General features: G+C 42.9%; 1 protein-coding gene across 6 annotated transcripts in view; it reads right to left on the bottom strand.

Moving 5' to 3' along the window:
- The window catches only part of TENM4 (teneurin transmembrane protein 4), a 600,317-nt gene that overhangs the window by 50,669 nt on the left and 528,018 nt on the right, over positions 1-21,630 (bottom strand). For all 6 annotated transcript variants that reach the window (XM_069016277.1, XM_069016269.1, XM_069016304.1 and 3 more), the window contains 4 exons: positions 20,977-21,244; positions 18,812-18,955; positions 17,555-17,804; positions 8,571-8,803 (listed from right to left, as the gene is read on the bottom strand). In XM_069016277.1, the coding sequence (XP_068872378.1) occupies positions 8,571-8,803; positions 17,555-17,804; positions 18,812-18,955; positions 20,977-21,244 (895 nt within the window). The remainder of the gene's footprint in view (positions 1-8,570; positions 8,804-17,554; positions 17,805-18,811; positions 18,956-20,976; positions 21,245-21,630) is intronic.

The following is a 21,630-nucleotide window of genomic DNA, read 5'->3' as shown; positions in this document are numbered from 1 at the left end:
CTGACAGCAGTTACAGGCTGCTGATTCTCGTTCCTTGCCCTGCAGATATGTGCTGTTTCACCTCCCCCTAAGCTTAATTTCTCAAGTATTTGTTATGTTAGCACAACCTCCTCTAATCCTCTTTATCCTAGGCTAGCTATCCTCTGCATCTTCCATCAGAGGATTTCATAGTGCTTTACACTTTCTAATTACACGTCATAACAGTCTGTGAGTGTGATCACTCTAATTTTACGTATCAGAAAATTAACAGATAATGCAATTCTCACAAGGTCACAGAGAAAGGTCATGACTGAAGCAGGAATAAGAAGTTAGGGGCTCTATTCACCTCTTGTTTGTGCTAGTATAAATTAAAATAACTCCACAGATACTAATAAAGTAATTAATCTCATCTACCCTACAGAGGCAGAATGTCACCCAGCATAATATTTGAGTCTCTTAAAGACACTAAAAGACTGTAAAGAAACAGAAAAAGAATGTAGAGGCATGTAACATCTTTTCCTATGCAAGTCAAAATTCTGCTTGAAATATATGAATATTACGATCTTCCTGTTTGGCTTCTTTTGCTCGTAGGGTAACAATCACTTGGCAAAAAGCAGACATCTTTACTGTGCATCTAAGCAAGTATCTGAACCTATTCCCATCAGTGGAGAGAGAAATCTACTTTGAGAGTGCAATATGTATCACCCTAAAGCACATATCCCCAAGAGATTATATGAATCCTGCTAGAAATACCTTTTCCTCCCATTTGATTATAAAAGGAGACTACAGCAAATATCTCTAAAGAAAACATTTATATTGTAGGCAGATTAAATTAGTGAGCTGAATGCTCACTAGGCTGTTTCTTTGGCTGTCATCTTGGTGACAGAAATGATGGAAATTCTGTTTCAGATAGAAAGCTTTGAGAATGTTTGAGGAGTGATCAGATCTTGTGTTCCTCTGAAATGCTGTTTTGCAGCCAGATCCCCTTGTTTGAAACACTTACCCTCAGTCTCCATCCACTGTGAGCTCTGCTGTGAAGTGTAGATGCAGCAGTTCACAGATCAAAAATTCTAGATTTTCATAGAGCAGGGACTAATCCTCTGATTGCTTTGGCAACAAAAATCATGGCCTTCAGCCAGCACTGTAAGTATTGCATGGGCTGGAAGCCATGGAGGTAGGTGATATGTGGAAAAACATACCAGATTTGATTATAAGGAAATCCACAGAAGATAATCTGGCCTGGCAGAAAAAGCTCAGGACTAAGCCATTGTTTGAGAGAAAGAACAAACTTCTCCACTGAGCTGAGGTAAAGGAAGGGATTCTGACATGGTTGCAACCTGTTGATTCAAAGTCAATTAGGAGTCAGAAAACTGGTGTTTCAGATCACTGAGCTGAATGGGAGCTGTGTGTTATTGCCAGGAGGTAAAACCAGCATTTTCATCGCTTCTTCACAGCATCACCCTGTCTGAAGGGCATCACTTTGACCTGGATTGGATATTTGACCATCAGAGCAGTGTGGTTTCAGAATAGCCTCTAGGGCAGTGAGGAAAAAAATTACTTGGTGCTTTCAAGATGAAGTTCATTAATTTTGGAGGGGATTACATAGCAGGATTGCTGAGATAATGGATGACAGGACTGAATGACCGAAAAGATTGCTTCTAGTCCTACACTTTAATACCTGCATTCAATTCATGCCAAGAAAGGACTCATCTTTGCAGGACCATGAAACACGAGTCTCGAAGAGGAGCACAAGGTAACTGTTGCACATATGAATTTACTGAGGGTGGTGAGGCACTGGCAAAGGTTTCCTGAAGAAATTGTGGCTGCCCCATGCCTGGAGTGTTCAAGGACAGGCTGGATAGGCTTTGAGCAAACTGGTCTAGTGGGAGGTATCCCCCCCAGCGTGGGTAGGAACTAGATGGTCTTTATGGTGCCTGCCAATCCAAACCATTCTGTGATTTGATGAATGCTATGAGAGAAGCCGCAGTAGTGGTGGCCATTTATTCTCACTATACAATATAAGCACATCACTTGTATTTTAGCATTTTGTCAAATGCTTGCAGAAGGATCTGATGGGACAAGCATCAATATCTCGCTGGCATCCATGGCTATCAGGAAGCTATCTTCACCTGCCATGAGATTTGTCAGCACTATGCCCTCTTCAATGAGTCATCCAGGATACTGGCACATGTCACCTGTCACTGGCATCTGCTGTTGAAGGTCTCTGCTCGTCTTGATTATTTTGCCTACTGAGTGTCAAGTTCTTTTATGTTTGGTGGCATTTGCTTGAAAACCAGGAACACAACTGAGCTCTTTAAGCAATATGGTAGACAAACTTTTTTGGAGGAGACATGATAGAAGGTTTAGTTGATCTTAATTGGCTTTTGTCAAACACAACAGTCTCTTACAACCTCTTGCATTCCTTGGTTCACAACAAGTATTTTTCCAGGTGCCTGTCCATTAGTCTGTGTGACAAGCCAAATGCCAGTGAAGGGTGGAAGGCTGGATAATGTGATTTTAAATGAGGCAGAATTTTCTCCCTTAGCTAGTTCCATATGTATTGGATTGGACTTATCAGCAGCGTATGCTGGCAGTGGCTCACTGTGTGCAGTGCTGGGGTTTGATGGCTGATCTGATTACCCAGTTACAGTAATAATAACCCAGATGCACTTTGGCCCTTGAACCAGCTCTGATCAGCTGATAGGGCACAACTTTATTTTGCATTCCAGCTTAGACAAAGAGCTTGCACACCCGAGTAAGTTGAAGTGGGATAGCAAAGTTACCACTTATCACCCTGCTCCAGAGCAATGGTATGTGTATGTGTTCTTATCACTGAGCACTTTTCTGCTTATCCCTCTTTCATGGAGGCTAAGCAATCTCAATTGCCTCACATTTCCCGAGATGTTCTGTAGGGCAGCGGAGTTTGCAGTCTCTCAAAGCTCCAAATTCCCACTTGCACACATTCCTTCCATGGCAACTGCTCCAATCCTTTCCTGACTTTAGCTGATTGTCTTGGAATCAACTAAATTATGGAGAAGAGCCCTGCTGTCCCACAGACAAGTGTCTTTGGATGGGTGACTTCTGTGAAAAGGGAAAGAAGCATCTCATGGATTCTTTGCAGCAGATTGGAGAGGTTAGATTGCACCTTTCTGTTTCCTTTCTGATATAGGCACAGTTCCAGTGCTGGGAGCTGGCTCCTGCAAACAGGCACAGAAACGGGTAATTCACATGTTATGCATGTTAAGTCCAAGGCCTTGGCTTGCTTTGGAGGAAGGCTCCCCTCATGTTTCCATAGGAACATAAGGGAATTAAAACCTTTCAGCATATAGCTCCAAGTTCAGCCTCACAGTTACTGAGAGGAAACAGCTGCTGCCACTACCCAGGTAGTGTTGCAGATCCAAACCTTAAGTTCTGAGATATGAAATACATACGTTATGAAATCATGCTGGCTCCCCTTGCATAAGCAGAGATCTCTTACAAAACAAGGGCTTGTAGCACCATGTGCATCACACCAGTGAGCTGTGCTGATAGAAAGTTGTGACGTGATGACATTTGCTTGAAATGTCAGGACCTTGCAGCATGAAGAGGTGACAGCACAAAGTTATGCTGCAAATAGCTACTGGGACATGGTGAGTTTGTTCTGCAAGACAAACCACTAAAAGTGGTTGTGTTGTGCATGTAGCTCCTGTTAGGAAAAAAAAAAGGGGAAAAAACCCTTTAACTGAAGAAAAGGTGCTTAAAGAAATCTAAATTTGGATGTTTCTTGTCTGACTGGATGTTGAATGACTAAGTGATAAAATGGCAGATGAAAATCAATGTCAGTAAGTACAGAGGAATTCAGAGGGGAAGGAGAAAGCCTAACTACCCATATACATTGACAATGTGAAAAAGAGCGCACAGGAAAAAGATTCTGGAATTCCTGTGAAAAGTTTTCTGCTAAGATCAGTTTTGTGTTATGCAGTGGTCAAGAAGGGAACTACAAGACAGCAAAGAACTAGGAAATACATGAGAAAGGAATAGAAAACAGTGGTTTTGCCTAAAAGGGACCACTCTTCCTCACGATCTGGCTAAAGAAATTGTGGAAATTATTAGCACATGGTGCCTGGAAGAACAAAACTAGGTGCTCAGGACGGTTTCTAAGTCAATTGATGATGGTATATTAGCACAGGTCTGGTGCAACCTCCTCAGAAAGTCCCCTAAATGCTGATGACTAGCATCTGGAGTGTTGGCACAGGAAGACCACATTGCCCCTGTCCCTAAGTGTCTTTTCTGTCCAGAGTAAATGACAAGGTACTTTGTTCAGTCAGCCTCTGGTCCTCCCCAAAATGGTCCTATTATTATCTGACCATAAAAATGTTAACAGATTGTGGAGGGTTGAGCTTCCTCAATTAATTCTGTCGAACTCTTCAACACTTAGCAAAGATTTTGTTTACACATTCAGCAGGGCACAGTGAAAGAAGCAATCTGTCCCCAAATTAATTACTTCATTTTGCATTGGTGTTACGGTGCTAAATGAATGAGATGCTCCCTCCCTCCCCACATGCCTTCTAAAACCTTCTTCCTATTGTGTCAGACTTGTCACTGCAGTCTCTCTTAATTGCAGGCTCTTTGGTAATTTCTCTGCCACAACATTTTCCTGAGAAGAACCAATGGTGAGTACTCAGATGAAAAGAAATGCTCTGACAAGCTGGAGTTTTAATTTTTCTTTAGATTGCTTGTAGAAGAGGATCATTATTAGCAGATGATAATTAGAAAGCGGTAACACTTTAATTTGCAAGGATATATTGAAATTCATTAGCATCTGAAAGCTTTACTGTGCTCTGTGGCAAATGAATTGGACGCATCAGACTGGTTCCTAATAGCTATGATAAATACTCTGACGAAACCACTGTCACCCCTACTTCATCTGTGGATCTATCTGTCCTGTGTTTGTGTAGCCTACCTTTATTAGACAAGCCAAAGACAGATAAAGTGTGAAATTCCTGGAGGTTTTACCCCTCCTAATGTCTTTCTAAGCTCATCATCTAAAAGGAGTTCTTCTGCCTTCAGTGGAGTGAGACAAGAACCTCTGTCCAGAAGGTACTTCAGAGAGATGTATTGACAGGACAAGGGATAATGGTTCTGAACTAAAACTAAAATTTACATTTCATATTAGGAAGAAATTCTTTCTCGAGAGGGTGGTGAGGCATTGGCACAGGTTTCCCAGAGAGGCTGTGGATGTCCCATCCCTGGAAGTGTTCAAGGCCAGGTCAGGTGGGGCTCTGAGCAACCTGGTCTAGTGGAAGGTGTCCCTGCCCATGGCAGGGGGGTTGGAACTGGATGGTCTTTGAAGGTCCCTTCCAATCCAAAGCATTCTACAATTCTATGAAATTATCCCCTATGAACTCATGGCAGCTGAGGTGACAACTGGAGGAAGTGATCAAAACAATGGGGAAAAGTCTGCTGCTCAGAATGTGGAGAACCATTCTGAACAGTGTTTGCAGCAGTGGGGACCTCATTCTTCAGGCTGTCAGATCCAGGAGAAGACCAGCACCCCCAGAACGTGGTTCATCCCAGCTTGAATATGTGCATTGTCATGGAATGAACCACCTTCAAGGTACTAGCTTCTTTCCACTGAGAAGAGACCCAAAAATATCTATTCAGACCAGATGCTTGACTGGTGCAAGAGGCTAAAGGTATATGCAAAGGCATATGTTGACAGCTCATGACTATTTCTCCAGTCTTAATGAATTGCTGGTTCTCATCTGGCAGGAAGGTATCCCTCAGTATTTTCCAGCAAGATGCAAATATCAGCTAATTAAAACATCATGAAAGGCAAGACTTTTACTCCTTATGATTTTTGAAAAAGTGCAAAGATGTCCTTAAAATACAGAAATCCTACTTGGCATGAAGCAATTATGCTCAGAGAAAAAACAAACAAAACAGCTTTAGCCTTAAAAAGTAGAGTCCTGTGAGGAGCAATGATTCTTGAAAAACTGACTTTCCAGGTCCTTCCCTGGCCAGCTGATATCTCTACAGCTACAGAATAATTTTATAATTTCCTCTGACCATTCACTTACGAGTGTTTATTCGCCTGCCAAGACATGGAAGCACAGGGTCACTTGAGATCTACTGGTTACTTACACAATAAATCAATTTTATTTTGAACTATTATGAAGTACTTGAGGGAAGAGCATTTGCTGGATTTTTCTGCTAGGATGAACCACTGCAAAGGTATAAACAATGGTGACATTACATTGTCAGCATGAGTTTTCACTGTTCATCATTTATTGGGGGGAATGGGGAGTGAGTCCCACCTGCCACAGCTGTTGCCTCAGCAGAATTTGGAAAGTCGTGTTAGAATCAGATCAGGGAACACTGTTCAGGAACTTTCTATTGGCTGAGTGGGCTTTCCAGATTATTATTTTCCTGTTGTCATTTTGCTTCATGTCATTTCCTCTTTCACCCTCAATTTACTTCCGTTTTGTGAAATTTTTGAGCTCTGAGGAATGAATGCAAGAATTTTGCTGTTATATGATTGAGGTGGAAGAATGGCCTCCTGAGAGCCTCAGTTGCCAACAAGAAGGATTTCAGTGCTGAAAACTTTGAACTCCAGAGCTGTTTGCTATAGCAAAGCAGAAAAATAAGTCATCTAAACCTTGTAACATTCACCCATCAATGGAAATGAATAATATCCCGCTTATCTTGTACAAGGGAGAACAGAGGACCAACAAAAGTGGTGGGGTATTTTTTTTGCACTGATTGAACTTCAAAGAGGTGCAGAAAATTGGATTACAGATTTCTAGATTCCCTGATCTCATGATTCATCTGCTGGACTGCCTGAATCTCTCTGCCCAAGTCACTTAATTTTATTTTCAGTCGGCCTTCTCATTTCAGTGAGACAAATTCTACACTGCAAACTGACCACTGGTTTCTTTTCTATACCTGTGCTTCTGGCAATACTTCAGCCCAATATAATGGTCAACTCATGGGATTCTGGAGTGCTTGGAAACCATGCTGGGTTCTTTAAATATTACAAGCATAGAAGTCTGGGTTTTGATGCTTTTTGGCAAAAAAACACAGGTCTTCCATAGTACATTTTTCTGCATCCTTGCCAGGAAACAACTAGCTGACATATAACAAAAAAAAAAATCACAGCTAGACCTGACACAAAAGGTCATTAAATCAGTCTGGGTTTCTCGGATTCAGTAACAACAATGTCATCTCTACGTCATGAAAAATAACTTCCTGAGAATCACAGAATCATTGACGTGTTTGGGTTGGAGAAGACCTTAAAGAGCATTTACTTCCAAACCCTTGCCATGGGCTGGGACACCTCCCACTAGACCAGGTTGATCAAAGCCCCATCCAACCTGTCCATGAACACTTCCAGGGATGGGACAGCCACAACTTCTTGGGGAATCTTATCTGTTTTTAGTGAAATAACTTCACATGAAATCATAGAATGGTTTGGGTTGGAAGAGGCCTTTGAAAGTCATCTAATCCCAACCCCCTGCCATGGGCATGGACACTTGTTAAAGGATCCCCAGGTTTTGCTGAGGGGTTGCTTTACAAAGAGGCTGGGATAGGCTTGGCCATTGTTGTGGTGAGGAAAGGAGGGAGCTACCACTCCCTGATGCAGCACATTGATGTCAAAGCCAAGAACCTGTAAATAACTCCTCATACTCTGAACAACTGGGCAAAAGAAGACATATAACAAGCAAAAATGTCACATCTCAAAAAACATTCCTGCGTGGGTGTCCTTCTCAGCCCTCTTCACAAACATGGTTGAAAATGTGTGTACAAACAATGCTTTCCACTTCATCTCTGTCGCCCCGTGTGCTCTGTTTTCTGTGGAGCTGTGGACAGCTGGGAGGAGCGACATCCTCCATCTGCAGAGCTTGTTACCTTGAGACTGCCAGACTGAAGTCTTGGCTATACACAGGACTGCATATGTTTGGCTAAACCTGTTTTGAACAATTTAGTTCACAGCCATGAAGGCTGTGTGATGCTTTTCTTCTGATTCAACTGTGCTTTTATCACATTTCAGTATGTTGGAACCAGGTGAAATTAAGCTGAATTAGCATTCCCATATCAAAGCTAGTATCTACCCCCCTACAGGATTTAAGCTGGATGCTGTGACATATAATGTCAATGTCTAAACCACCATTTGTGTATCTTTGAGCTGTATGCTAGTTTTGCTGCACTTTTATATATACATACAGCAATGCTTATAGGGCTTTTTTTTAATGCCAAGAAAGCCTCAGTGAACTGAATGTTAGTGAATCCTGCTCAGGTTGGGAGGGACTAAGCACTGTTGGTAAGACGGAGTAATGGCTAAATGGGTATAAAAGTAATGGGTGGATTTATTCCATTGCCCTCTGGACATGTGCCCATCACTGAACCCCTCTGGTTCAGCATTCCTCCCAGCCATGCCAATTGGAAGAACCATGACACGACTAGCTGAGGGTGAGACATACTCACTTATTTCCAGAAGCAAGCCCTTAGGCTGTGTTTCAGAACTGGAGAGGAGAGCAATCTCCAGTGTGACTAAACAAGCTGCTTTCAAAAAGCCCCCTTTAAAAAAGCCAGTGGAGAAGAAGCAGTCTCACCCCTGGGATTTGTAAGGGTGGCATCAGTGCCTTTGCCTCCATCTCCACAGCGGGTATCATCGAACGGGAGGCACTGATCCCCAGTTCCAGCCAAGACCTCTGAGTTCTTCACAATGTCTTTCACTGATGTGGTTGACTTGATTTTATAGATACGTCGGCTGTTGGTGTCAGAGAGGTAGATGGAGCCGGTGATAGGATCTGTGGTCAAGTAATACTTATGAGCTGGGCTGTGGCTGAAAAACAAAGGTATGACATTATTAATTTTTTGGATTATGTGTTTCCTTAAGTCAACAGGCAACGCAAGCACTTTAGAGAATAAAAACGCACAGGGCAGAAAGACTGGGAAAGTGAAGGAGCGCTGTACTGGACAAGGTTAGTACACGGTGTGTTACAGCACAGGATCCCAAGCTGTCTCTGTTAGCAGTCGCTGTGCCTGGGGTGCTCTCTGGCATGGAGGGAAGCAACCAAAGGAAAGGGCTCTCTGGTCTGAGCCAAAACCAGGAACTACTACAGGTTGAGTCCCACTGCCTGTGTTTGCCTAATTTACTTGTTATAGACATAGTCCTGAAACTGGTGTTCGTGCAGTGCCAGGAAGTGAAGGGAAAACACAGGACAGTAGGGAAATACAACAAATAATAATGAAAAAAAATCTGCCCTCCCAACAAAGGACTAATACAAACTCCAAAAGGAGACTCCCTGTATAAAGCACTTGAAGATACACCCTGCAAGATCACTGCGTCAAGGCTCATCTGGCCTTCTTGCTGACTCCAGCAGACTCTGAAGTCCTGTCCTGGCCTCAGGGGGATTAATGGAATCCTGCCACTGAATTCAGCTGGACCTCAATGATGAGAAAAACAAAATAATTCCTTGAGTGGCACATTTGCCCCAAGTAAAGCATGAACTGGTAGGAGGCCAAGGAACGTGAACAACAGTCCCCTTTTAAACATGCTCTGCTCACTGTTTGCTTGGACACAAGAAAGGGTGGCTGAGAAAATGGGATGAGCACACAGAATGATAATATTTTTAGCTCCATGACTGCAACATTAAATGAGCCCAAGACTGAAGAAATTAATAAACTAGAATCCACCTTATGGAAAGCATCCAATAGGACTGGCCAGAAAAAAACCCAACCATAGTTTTAGACAAAATTGAAACAATTGTCTTGCAAAAACTTTACCTGTATTTTAATATAAATCCTAAAGTTATTAACATCTTCTATTAAAACTGTTTACTCCTAGTGTGCATTGAGCTGCATCTCTTCTAAGCCTGAAACCAACAGATTAGACTTTTAACACCTGTCCTGAACAGTTTTTTTCGTTCTAAGAAAGGCTAAGTAGTAATTAGAAGAAGTATGAAAGTATCTACTTTTTCCCAGAACACCTTCAAGCTGTCCAAGCTCATCAAGTCCAAAGAATTCATAATAAAAATCTAGGCCACAGTTCACAATTTTGCACTTGATGGAATTGTTCCAAGACAAGCTGGCTAGAAACTTGAGTGTCGATCACAGTTGACTCTATTCCTCATAACAAGAAAATTCCTCTCAACCTTTATGTTAGGAAAATTACCCCCTCTTCAGACACATAGAAATTACTGCGTTATCCTCTTCTTTAAAGACCAGTAAATTGGTTCTTCATTCAAATTATTTAATAATACGGGGGTGGGGGAAAAGCACCTTTCTGATTTATTCTGGAATATCCCCTGTGTTTTATCCCATTAAAGTCTGAACAGATTTCATCTCCAAAAATGACACTGATTCTTGCTAAATAAATGCTCTGACCTTCAAGACAGCTCCAGCCTGACAGTTCAGTCTCCATCTGTATTCCTTCCCAATGACAGCAGGCTGGGAGGGTATTATTTCATTCACCTGCATGTCACTCACACTAAGCAAGTGGCTTCAACCCTAGTGGAAGAAGTTCCCTGTGGGAATCCATCATCCATTTTGATCAGGGCCCTGCATTTTCTGCTGAGTTTCCTAACAAAGCCCTGCTGAATGTCAGTCAGCTTTTGAGCTGTTCATAATCTCTGTTTTGCATGGGAGGTGGACATGAGGAGGACAGTTTTAATGGCACTTGCAATCCTTTACCATCTTTGACTGGCAAGCACAGGTAACTTTCCCTGAGTTTTAGAACAGGCTATCTGCAGACGGGCAAAGGCAAATGACTTACCCAGAGATGGAGAAAAATGGGGACAGAGAGAAATTCCTGCTCCCCTCTCCCAGCACTACTGTTGTGATTTATTTTTGGATTTCACAGCCTCACTCTGGTGGATTTTATTATTGATTACAATCTTCTGTAAAAAAGAGAGCTCTTAAAGCAATTTTCTATTCCCAGCTCTTGTATAGAATAGATGCTGAAACAATCTGTTAAAAATGGTCAAGCTAGAATTTACCCCCCTGGCCTCTGCCAACTGTTTTCAACATTGCAGGGAGATGGTATCATGCTCTGCCCCGGCACAAATTGCAGTGTTATATACACTGGAGCTTTTTTTCCTCACTTTGAGATCCTTCAGAGTGAAAGATGCTTAAATAAACTTACGCTGGTCACGTAAAATCTCCCAAACTGCTTCCCTTTATCTGTGGTAGTGCATGAGCAGTGGAGCCAGGAACATTGGGGCTTCACTTTTTATTTAAAGCCACAATCAATAGGCAAATCCAAGTGGTAAATTGGACTGGGCTGAACAGCAATTGAAATAAATCTGCCTGGGGTGAAGCAGGGAAGACTTTCTTCCCTCTTTTATCCTCTCTCATTTCTCAGTTAAGTAACAGTCCAAAACAAAAGACAGGACTTTTTACTATTCAAAAGACTTAATCAGCTATATTATTTGAAGTCTTAGAATATTTATCCCCCATATTGACACTGACACTAGAAAATGACTGTGGAGGAAGAGCTGATTTCCCAGAGTGCTCCCTGAGCTCTTACAATTTTTTAGAAGAAAACCTGAGCATTGCATTGCTATTTTACACCTCCTGAAGCAATAACCCTGAAGTTGCAGTGATGGGATGGGCTGGTCCCTAGCCAAGAACTGACACTTTGACGGGTATTAGTGGGCATGATGGTGTAGTTACGGGGAATGAGAACAGTTTTGTGGCTCTGCAAGCCGAAGTGAAATGGAGGTGATACTGCTTCCTTGTATGCTTGTGACACAATGATGTGCTGGGAAAGCACAGGGAAATCTTCCAAGTCCACAGCGATCCCGCTTGTTTGGGGTTGCGTATAGTCTCTTCCACACATCTGCCTTCTCCCCTTCCTTTTACCAGTCTCATTGTTTGGGCAGGATAGTGCCAGTACCAATTTCGGAGCTCTGCAGTTGTGTTAATGGATTCAAACTCCATTTTAAAGTGTTTGTGCTTTACTTGATTCTTTACACACAGGCATAGGGAGAAATGGGATAAAAAGTTGGGTGAGCTGGCAGAGGTATGATGCTTGGGTTGTGGATTGCTTCAGTTGTACTATGATATATGCACAGACTTTGAACACAGGCTGGTATTATCCCTTTGGGCACAGAGCCCATGTTTTGGAGGAGTCCTAGGAAGGAACCTCCTGCTCCAGAGTGCGAAGCCAGTCTCTAAGGATTAGAGATGAGAAAAGGGAGATGGTCCCTGTTTTCAGCAGGGTCCCTATAAAACATCAGCACAGCAGACTGCACCTTTTTATTGGCTTCTGTAAAATGCCAAGGTATTCATATCACCAAGCTTTAGATGGCTACAAAGTGGATGCTCACATCAGAGCTGACTGCCTTACAGGCAGTGGAGAGAAATATCACCTTTTGGGGTAGGACTGGTCGGACTATTTTTAACATTTATCTTGCAAGATGAACTGTATCTTAGTTTCTCAAGTGCAAGGGCATCTACCACCTCCTCAAAGGACAACTTCTGTTACTGGTAAATGTACAGCTCTGGCTCCCACTGTGGTCAACAGACAGGAGCAGTCACACCACAAAAATTAGTTACCCACAACCACTGACCTGGATAAACCCCTGGGGTTCTTTGGATCTGATGTCTCTGTTTAAGGACACAAATTCACATCTTCTTCTGTGCCAGCTACCCACTTCCCCTCTGAGCCTTGCTGGCCACATACATTTGGTGGTGACTAAAGAACTACCAAATTCCTGCAATTTGTTCAGTGGGGCTGTTTTTCCATGGCTTCATTCTAAGCACCCTGCAGCTCAGAACCAGAGGATCTAATTGTAGCTTGTGTGAGGTACTGGTTTTTTCCCTGGATGACACTCAATAGATTAATACCTATGGAGGCTACACAGTGCAGTGGGCTGAATTTACACTTGGCCTTTTAGTGTTTGCAGTTTGTGTGCCATGCCCAAAGCTCTTCTAGTGTGACACACTGGACAATAAAACTTTATAACAATGCCATAAGCCAGGCCAGAGATGGCAAAGGACTTTTTATCTGATCCTAGGGCTGTTTGCTGAGATACCTCTCTTTGCCACTAATTGTAGACTTTTCTCTACAGTATGAATGAAAACAAGAAAGGAAGAATAAATTTAAGTGTGGCCACTTTTTGTATATTTGCAAGACAGAAATGCCTCACTGCCCTCCATGTCCCTGAGGAGAAGGCATCATGATTTGGTGATGCTTTTTGGCTTAGCTAACATCCCTCATTTAGGTTGTTGCAGAGTGAGACCCTGGCTACATACACAGAGCTGTAAAGCCGAGCCTCTTAGTGGGTAGCCCCAGAACCTCTGGAGATCAAGCTCACCAAAGGCTGCATGTTGGGGAGGAATCCTTTCCCCTGAACTGAGGCAGCTTTAGCATACGGATTTCAGCTTCTCCAAACCACTACGATTCAGTCCTGTGGATCTCACCCTCTGAACTGCTGCTGGTCACTGGTGTCAAGCTTAGGACCTTCAAAGCATTGGTGCTTTACCTGAGACTACACCCACTCATTTCCCTGAGGGTCAGGAGCAAAGAGGCTTCCTAGCCAGAAGCATTAAAGCAAATGTCACAGAACAGGCACTAACGGATGGGTGACTCCCTCAATGTAGTCACAGACAGGAGTATTTGATCTGGAGCTCCTCACTTGCTTCCCCCCTCCCTGATACCCTTTGGGCTGCATTGAAACAGGCATGTCTCAGATTTCTTTCAGTTAATTTCTTAGTTTTTAGGAACTGCCTAAAGGCTGAAGTCCTGCCAACTTTGTAAGGCTCTGGTGGCATCTGCAGCATTTGTGGCCAGTCCATAGATCTTCTTTCAGTTACTGCTTTCATACACAAAACCTCTTCTTGTAACAGGTATCCAGCTGCTGCCCTTCCCTGTCAAAGCAGATGCACTTTAGTGGCTGTGTATTTCTTGGGCATTAAGGATACAACCTGGCTGTTCCAAAGAGAAATGAAATTTTCTATAGCCTTCAAATGATGTGAAAGAGGAGCTAGGGAGCTGGAACTCAGCCTGATGAGGACAATCACTGAAAAGGTCTTGGGTACCAACCTCTCAGCCCTGCTAATAGATGCTTTGGGCCAGTCCATTATACTGTGAAGGTCAGCCCTTCATTATTGTTCTGGCAATAGGATAAAAAATCAGTTTCTACTCCATTTCATTTCCAGGCATGCAGATAAAAGGAACATTTCTGGTTTAGCATAGCCTCTACGAAGTCAAAGAACTAGTAAATGAAAAGCATGAAGCAAGAAAAATCCCCAATCCCAAATGCAAAAGAAAACTAAACACGCACACACAAAAATCCCAACTCCACACAGTCTAAGCTTCTGATTTAGAAAAGCAACCAGGGAGAAGACTGGGAAACTTGTCAGAGTCAGAGAAGTCCTTGCTAACACAGGCAGTGACAGGATGTTGACACCTTCTGGAATACAACTGATTGGATCAAACCCACTGAAACTCCAGTGAACCCAAGTGACAAATATTCTTAGTGACAAAGCTCCAATTTAGGAGTGTCTCTTTCATCTTGTTTTCTTGTCATTACTCTTTTATTGCATTTCCTGGCTAAGGTTCTGAGTTGCACTACCTCCTATCCGAGCTTGACAGACTTTCACGTGTCAAAGCTCTCTATGAAAGCTCAGACTGAAAAAAGTCACAAAACCTAACTTCCCTGGGTGGGTGATGCTGGGGGACATACAGATCTTCATTAAGCCTGTTAAATCCCCCAAACTCAAAAGGAAGGCCTTTCACTGTGGAGAATTATTTTTCCATCCTAGTTGTTCCAGTGATCTGTATTCTGTTGCTGTTCCCATTCTACTTTCTTGGTAAATTCCCACCCATTTTCCTTCCCCCCTTCTCCTCCTGTTACCCTGCTTCTCCTGCCTGTACTTCCCCTGTCTCCAGCTATAACAGCTCATGCAGAAGCTTGCATGGCTCACATTGTGATTAATGGCTCCCGGTTCTGATGACTGATTGCCTACGCCAGTTTTAATCACGCCAGCTTCATTTGCTATTGAATCATCTGGAAATGGCACTTGTGGCTCACTGTGTAACAACATGCAACAAGACAGGGAGCAGCATAAGAATTCTCCACTGGTTGGCTTACCTATGTCTGAAATCTTTATTTCTGACAGAAGACAGGAAAGCAGGGAATAGAAGAAAGAATGAGGTGTTAGCAGCTCAGTTCGATGCATTATTAGCAGATTGAAAACTTGACAGTAACTGTATCATACAATGCAATAATAAATAAAGACTTAGCTGGAATGACACTGATGTATTTTATATTGGATATTACTTGGCAGTGAGCTCACTTATGTACTGCTGCATATCACAAAGGAAGTGCGATCTCACCTGCTTGGAGTTATTCACTCACACAAGAGATAGGACCATCAGACTTTATCACTCAGCGCAGCACAGAGCTAAATAGATGTAGATGCAGATATCTTTACAGTTTTTTTCACCCTCAGTCAAAGCAACACCTTTTGATTTACAAAGGTAACTTAAGAGTTGCACGGTTATGGGTGGCAGTTCATTGCTGTAACCTCGTGAACTCCAGCCCAAAGGACTGAAATTATGCTGAGCTGGACATTTTTCACAGGTCTAAGTTACACACCCAGCTGCAGCTCTCTGCAACCCACAATGCATTTGCTTTCCAGAACACTACACTCCAAAGCCACCCCTGCAAACAAACCTCGGAGCCAAATAGTGAGGGTGTTAATCTCAAAGGAGATGCTGATTTGAGAAGACACAAGCAAACTCCATTTAGTCCAAAAGCAATGGCTTTCCTCCACAGCTTTTAGCCAGCTGACATCTGAACCCACTTACTTTATAGCACACCAGAGTGAAGAAATGTTTATTAGATCCAGTAACCTGAGTGTTTGCACAGATGAAGCAGCAATCGTTGCAGCAGATTTAACTCTGAAGTAAATTTAACTCTGTGGCTCTACACAACAGCCAGCAAGGCTACTCTGTCGAGGCTTCCAATTTTCTCTTCCCCAATGAGAAAATACTTTGCAAAAACTCTGATGGGTCTGGTATTTCCACTGACAATGAAACAGGGATTGAGTGTTCAAAATTGTACTTCTGGGAATGAGATATTAATTCTACTCTGTTGCAATGGGATTTGGGCTCATCTAGGCTCTTCTGGAAATCTCACCTTTGGTCATTAAAATAACTTTCTGGTACTGGAAGGATATTACACTCTAACGAGGACCAGGTCTGAAGGTTTATCCCAGCTTCCCACCTTACAAACATGAGAGATATTATGTTCTCATGTATCGTGAAACTGAGTAGCAAACATGAGGTTCTTGCTGCGTTACTTAAAAGGTGCCCCAGCCCTCTGAGGTGCACATACCAAGGCAGCTATTCTGTAAGTGCCGGCCTTCTGGTGGCTGGCTGGATTTTTCTTCCCATACACCATGATCTACAATGATGGTTCTGAGTGCCAAATAAGACCTTTGTCAAGGTCTAATGACTACGGCATGTTTGTGCACAAGGGACTAAGGGGATCTTGCACAAATTTGGCTGCAGTCCTTACAGAAATCCAGTATTTTTGTCCTCAGCAGCAGGGAATATTAAATCTGAGGAGGGAGGGTCTTACTTTCAGGAAGATTCTCACTTTCAGGCCAGATCTTGAGAGGTAAATGGCAATATTGAACCTTTCATGCCAGGTTATCCTCACACTGACTTCTCAGAACCTGAGTTCAGGCCTGTCAAGCACACAAGACTCACTCAGGAATACTCCCTTAACTCTATCTGACCTTCCTGGAATGAGGCTTGTCTGGCCACGCAAAGCCCAGAACCAGGCCCCACTGCTTTGAAGTGGATACTTGTATTTGCTGCGGAAATTTTAGATAGAAAAAATATTCCCAGTGAGGTCAATTTGAAATTTGGTTCAGTCACAATTTATTCCATTTTCTCAGAACTTGGACAAATCATACTTTTCCTGTTGCTTCATTGTTTTTAATGGATGTTCCTACCCCTTCCTCGTTATTTCTCCTGGTATATTTTTTTCCTTTGCTTTTTGGGGTTAAAAGGAAACTCTCCACTTACTTCCAGATGCTCCATCTGCATGTTCAGTCTGACACTGCTGTTCAGTTGGGAACTGAAGGGGGCTGATACAGTTGTCCCCCAAAAAACAACTAGAAAACCCCAGTCTATGACTGCCTAGAGTGATCATCCTGTCTAAACTATGAGTGATTATCAGTCCTGATTAACCTCTACGTATCATCATCAGTGCTGTGTCTTTCCAAGTATTGGTTATCTCAGAGGCTGCTTGTTAATTTTCAGCATTCCCACTGGTTTCTGACTACAGGAAAAGGCAGACATCAGCACAGCTTGATTTAGCAGCACAGAAATGTGTCAATATTTTTGGCATGTGATTCAGTTCTGGAAGAACTTGCGAGGCCTGTTGTTTCTCTGGTGTAAATCAAAGTCAGCAGAGTTGCAGAAGAGGCAGATCCAGACAGCTTTTTCTCTGTTTTGCTGTGTTGTTTGCTTTTTTTAAAGAGTTCCGCTCTTTTTTTTTTTTTTTTTTTGGGTACATAGGATTTCTGCAGAACTTAAGAGCATTATTCTAACGGCCACATTCACACAGAGTACCTCAGCTCCAGTATGTTGGTGACATTGCCAGAGGGGAAGATCCTTCGGATGTAGTTGAAATCTCCAACATAAAGACTTCCATCAGACCCACATGTTAGGGCAACAGGAGCCAGGAGTTTGTTCCCATCTGCCAGACCATTGCAGCTTGGACAAGAAATGCTACGTCTGCGGCCATTGCCCATAATGCTCCCAATTACAGGCGGCTGCTGGGAAATGAACTGGTTTTCCCCGTTTCCTTTATGCAAGATTCCTAGAGAGAGAAAACAGTATCAAGGAAATTAAAGAGAGACAGGGAAACTGAGACCAAAGGCAGCACAAACTGGAAATGCTGAATGTCAGCTGGGGAATCTGTTAAGCAGCAAGGAGGTTTATTATCTTTCACAGTATTGTTTTCCGATAGTTTCAAATGAGGAGCCTCTTTTCTGAAGTTTTTTTAGACCCATTACATATCCTGCAGAAGGAAAATATGTAGGGAGAACAAGACTGTCTTTACCTTTGAACGAAATACACTTCTCAGCATCTCATGAATTTTTACCTGCCCTGTCTGTTCCTTCTTGCCCTGTAATTTGCAGTCTACCAGGTAAAAAAAAAAGAAATTACATAGCTCATGGAAAAGTAAGGGGCAGGAAGACCATGGGACACTCGCTAGAGAAATGTTTCATCTGCAAAGTTTTAGAGGAGCTCTGCCTATTTTCCCTCTAAGTGTAGTGATCTCGGCAGTGATGTGGGCTGAATGAGATGTTTGCTCCCATACCACTGTCATCCAGAGGGACACAAAGCTTCCACCTTTGAACATGTTCTGATCAGCTTTTAAGCCTCCCTGCTGCAGTCCTCAGCTGTCTTCAAGGACTCTGGAACTTTCCATTCTCCCTTAGGACCCATGAAGCCTCTTGTTTTGCAAGTACACTTGGCACATTGGAGGATGCCTCTGGGTGGATTTATGCTTAGTGACAGTTCCAAACTGAATAGGCTCCTCTTCGTTATTTTAGGAATATTTTCCTTGTTAATGCCCTTCTTTTACGACACTACAAAGTTAGACAGGCTGACATTCAACTACTTCATGATGGCCAGCTTCTTTTACATTTTGCACACTAAATTGATTCTAAATGTAGGTTGCTAGAAATAGTTTGTTAGTAAAATACACAAGAGAGAACATGTGTTGGTCAGGTTTCTTTCCTTTCCTTTTCTTGAATTCGTAGTGATAAGGACCAACTTGCAATGCTGTATTATTCCTGTTATGTGTCACAGACAACTTACCACTTTGTATGTTGAGGGCATGGTGTTTGTCCAGGGACCATCCTCCAAGTTTGGAAGCATCGATTTCGTAACCCTGAAGCACAGCTGTCCTCTTCTCCCACAGGATTAAGTCTGGACAGGATTCATACTCATAACCTACTGAAACTGTGAACAAGAGAGAAACAAAAGACTCCTTATGTTAGTAACTCAGAAATGCAGTGCCAGCACACACAGAGTCTCAATTGAACAGGGGTAAGAGCATTTCTACAGAAAACTGCTAATTTAATTGAAAATCATCATAATGCACAGTCCTAATATTTTTTCTCTTAGAAGTCTATTCTGCACTTAAAAAGGTCAATGCCATTGTAGGTGTTGGGCAAATGTGCTAAAAATTTAAAAGACACTGTTTTAATGACACATTTTAAAACAATGGATATTGAGATTGGGACTTGATCTCTGGGAGTCCCTTCCAACTCAGGATATTCTATGATTTGAGAGTGTAAACTATTGCTGGACTCTCAAATGGGAGAATTTTACTCCTACCTACTTTCTTTGATCAAAGAGTGCATGCCAGGAACTTGATCTTGATCATGACCTTTCTTGGAAAGTAAAGACTTGCACAATTCATACATGGGGCAGCGAGTCCCTCAGAGGCAGCAGTCTCAGCCAGGTTGACTTGTGGTCATTGCTAATGTCAAACGTTTGCTTGCCGTGATGTCTAATCAGAACCTTTCAGGAGTAACTCCACTGAACACACTGGAGCTGCTTAAAATTATGTCAGCAGAAGGAAAATCATGTTTTTGACAGAATAATGACTGCTTTATGATTTTCTCAGAAGAAGCAGGACCATTTTCATTGGTCTGCTTTTCTTCTAATCTTTACAGCTGAAGTAGAGCAGAACTGCAAGTTCCACACAAATGAAAAGCAATTACATAGATCTTTTTTTTTTTCACTAGATAAAAAGTCTGATATTACAAGTTTCCCAGCCTCTTTGAAGAGTGCTGAGCACCGAGAGAACTCAGGATACCCCATCAAACATAGCCTTTTGCAGAATCAGATTGTATCAGAGGAAGATGTAAGTTAGGATATGAAAGGTCAATATTTTTCACTGTTCTGGAGGTGGGAATCATTGAAGGCACGAATGCTGATGTGCTCAGACCTGCGTGGGTACTCTGGAGCTGCGGAGTTGTTTCATGGAGCACTCCAGGACCCACTGCTGATCTAGCATCTTCAAGAGCATGCAAGCAGAGTACTTCAGGATATGCTACCAGGACACGTTTCTCCATGTGGACTCCGAGCTGGGTAAGGTTCAGCAGGGTGTATCACCCAGCCTGCTCAAGGCAGCTGAGCCTGAGTGAGAAAACAAAGGCACCTATTCTTCCTCCTGGAAAACCAGGCATCCTGCAACTCCTCTAAAGAGACTCATCTTCAAGTGAGCTGTGAGGCATCAGTGAACCATCTTTCTGTCAAGAGGAGCTGTATTTGCTAATTTGGGATCTCTCCTCTATTTTGCTGATATAATTTCCTGGCAGCCTGAGAAGTCTAGTCTAAACTCAGCTGAAGACCTGTAACTGAATGTCCACTGGGTGTTGACAGATGGGAAGCAATCACTGCAGAACTGCATTACCTCTGCTCACTAAACACCCAGCATGGGATGGCATTCTCAAACGGGTAATGAAGTGGAAACTAAGATTAGACCAATCCTGAATGTCAGGCACAAGGAGCAGCAGCAATCAGGGCTCAGTCCCAGGGATTCCTTTCAAAGCAGTCTTGACAGTTCTTGGCTATAGGTGAAAGGCAGCCAAACACTTTTAGTCCCAGTTAATTCCTTCTGTATGAATATGATGGGAGCAGCTCAGGATGTACATGCTGGGCCATGAGCCAGAGAACAGGTAAGTATTTGTACTCTGTCCTTGAAAGTGTCCAAGGCCAGGTTGGATGGGGTTCTGGGCAACCTAATCTAATGGATGGCATCTCTGCCCATGACAGGACACTGGAACTAAATGGTCTTTAAGGTCCCTTTCAACGCAAACCATTCTGTGACTCATCTGCTGGGGAACGTGTGCTGCAGCGGATCTGCAGGGACCATTTCACGTGTCTGCAGTGAGACCACACTGATCTAGGACAAGGCTGTCACTGCCACTTAGCTGCTTCTAAAAGAAGACACGAACCCTGAGGTCACTTACCGAAGGCTTCTGAGAGCCCATACACCTTCTGGCTGTAGACATCTGTCTTGTCCCAGATGAAATAGTAGGAGAGGTCTGGAGCTGCTGCAAACCACTTTCTGAAGAGGCGTCCCTCGACGGCCACCATGAGGTGGACTTTCATGAGGTTGAAGGGGATGGTGGGGTGGGTCATGCTGATCCGCAGCACTGATTTGTAGCCAGCTGTGCGACTGCTCAGGTAACTCACTTTTATTTTACTGCCGGAAACATTAATCTCCTCTTGTAGAGCCTGTGGAAAAGCAATCCATGAGGTGTTAAATCAGCAGCGAGCAGACAGGAGAAGGCAGTGAAGCTGTAATTTATCAAACACACCTGTATAAAAGCTCTGGCAGACATGTCTAAAAAGGCACCTAGTAGGCATCAAGTATGAAATGATATATGTAACTTATAGGGTTATTTCTGGAAGCCAAGGAATGCCTCCCGCTTTCTCCACCTCTGTTACATTCGAGAACAGAAGAACAAAGTATCACTTTAAGTCAGGGCTTACAAAGGGTCTCACTCCTAAAAGGAGTTCCAGGATGCATGGAGAAAAGAGCCTGGGATCTCAGATAATTACAGCCCATCAATTTAGCTTCCATTTTCTGTCTTTTATCATCATAGGTTTTAGAAGCCTCT

Source organism: Aphelocoma coerulescens, chromosome 1 (assembly GCF_041296385.1).
Source record: "Aphelocoma coerulescens isolate FSJ_1873_10779 chromosome 1, UR_Acoe_1.0, whole genome shotgun sequence".
In the NCBI taxonomy this organism is placed as follows: domain Eukaryota; kingdom Metazoa; phylum Chordata; class Aves; order Passeriformes; family Corvidae; genus Aphelocoma; species Aphelocoma coerulescens.
Note: the sequence above shows the minus strand (reverse complement) of the source record. Positions and strands in the feature narration are given on the sequence as shown.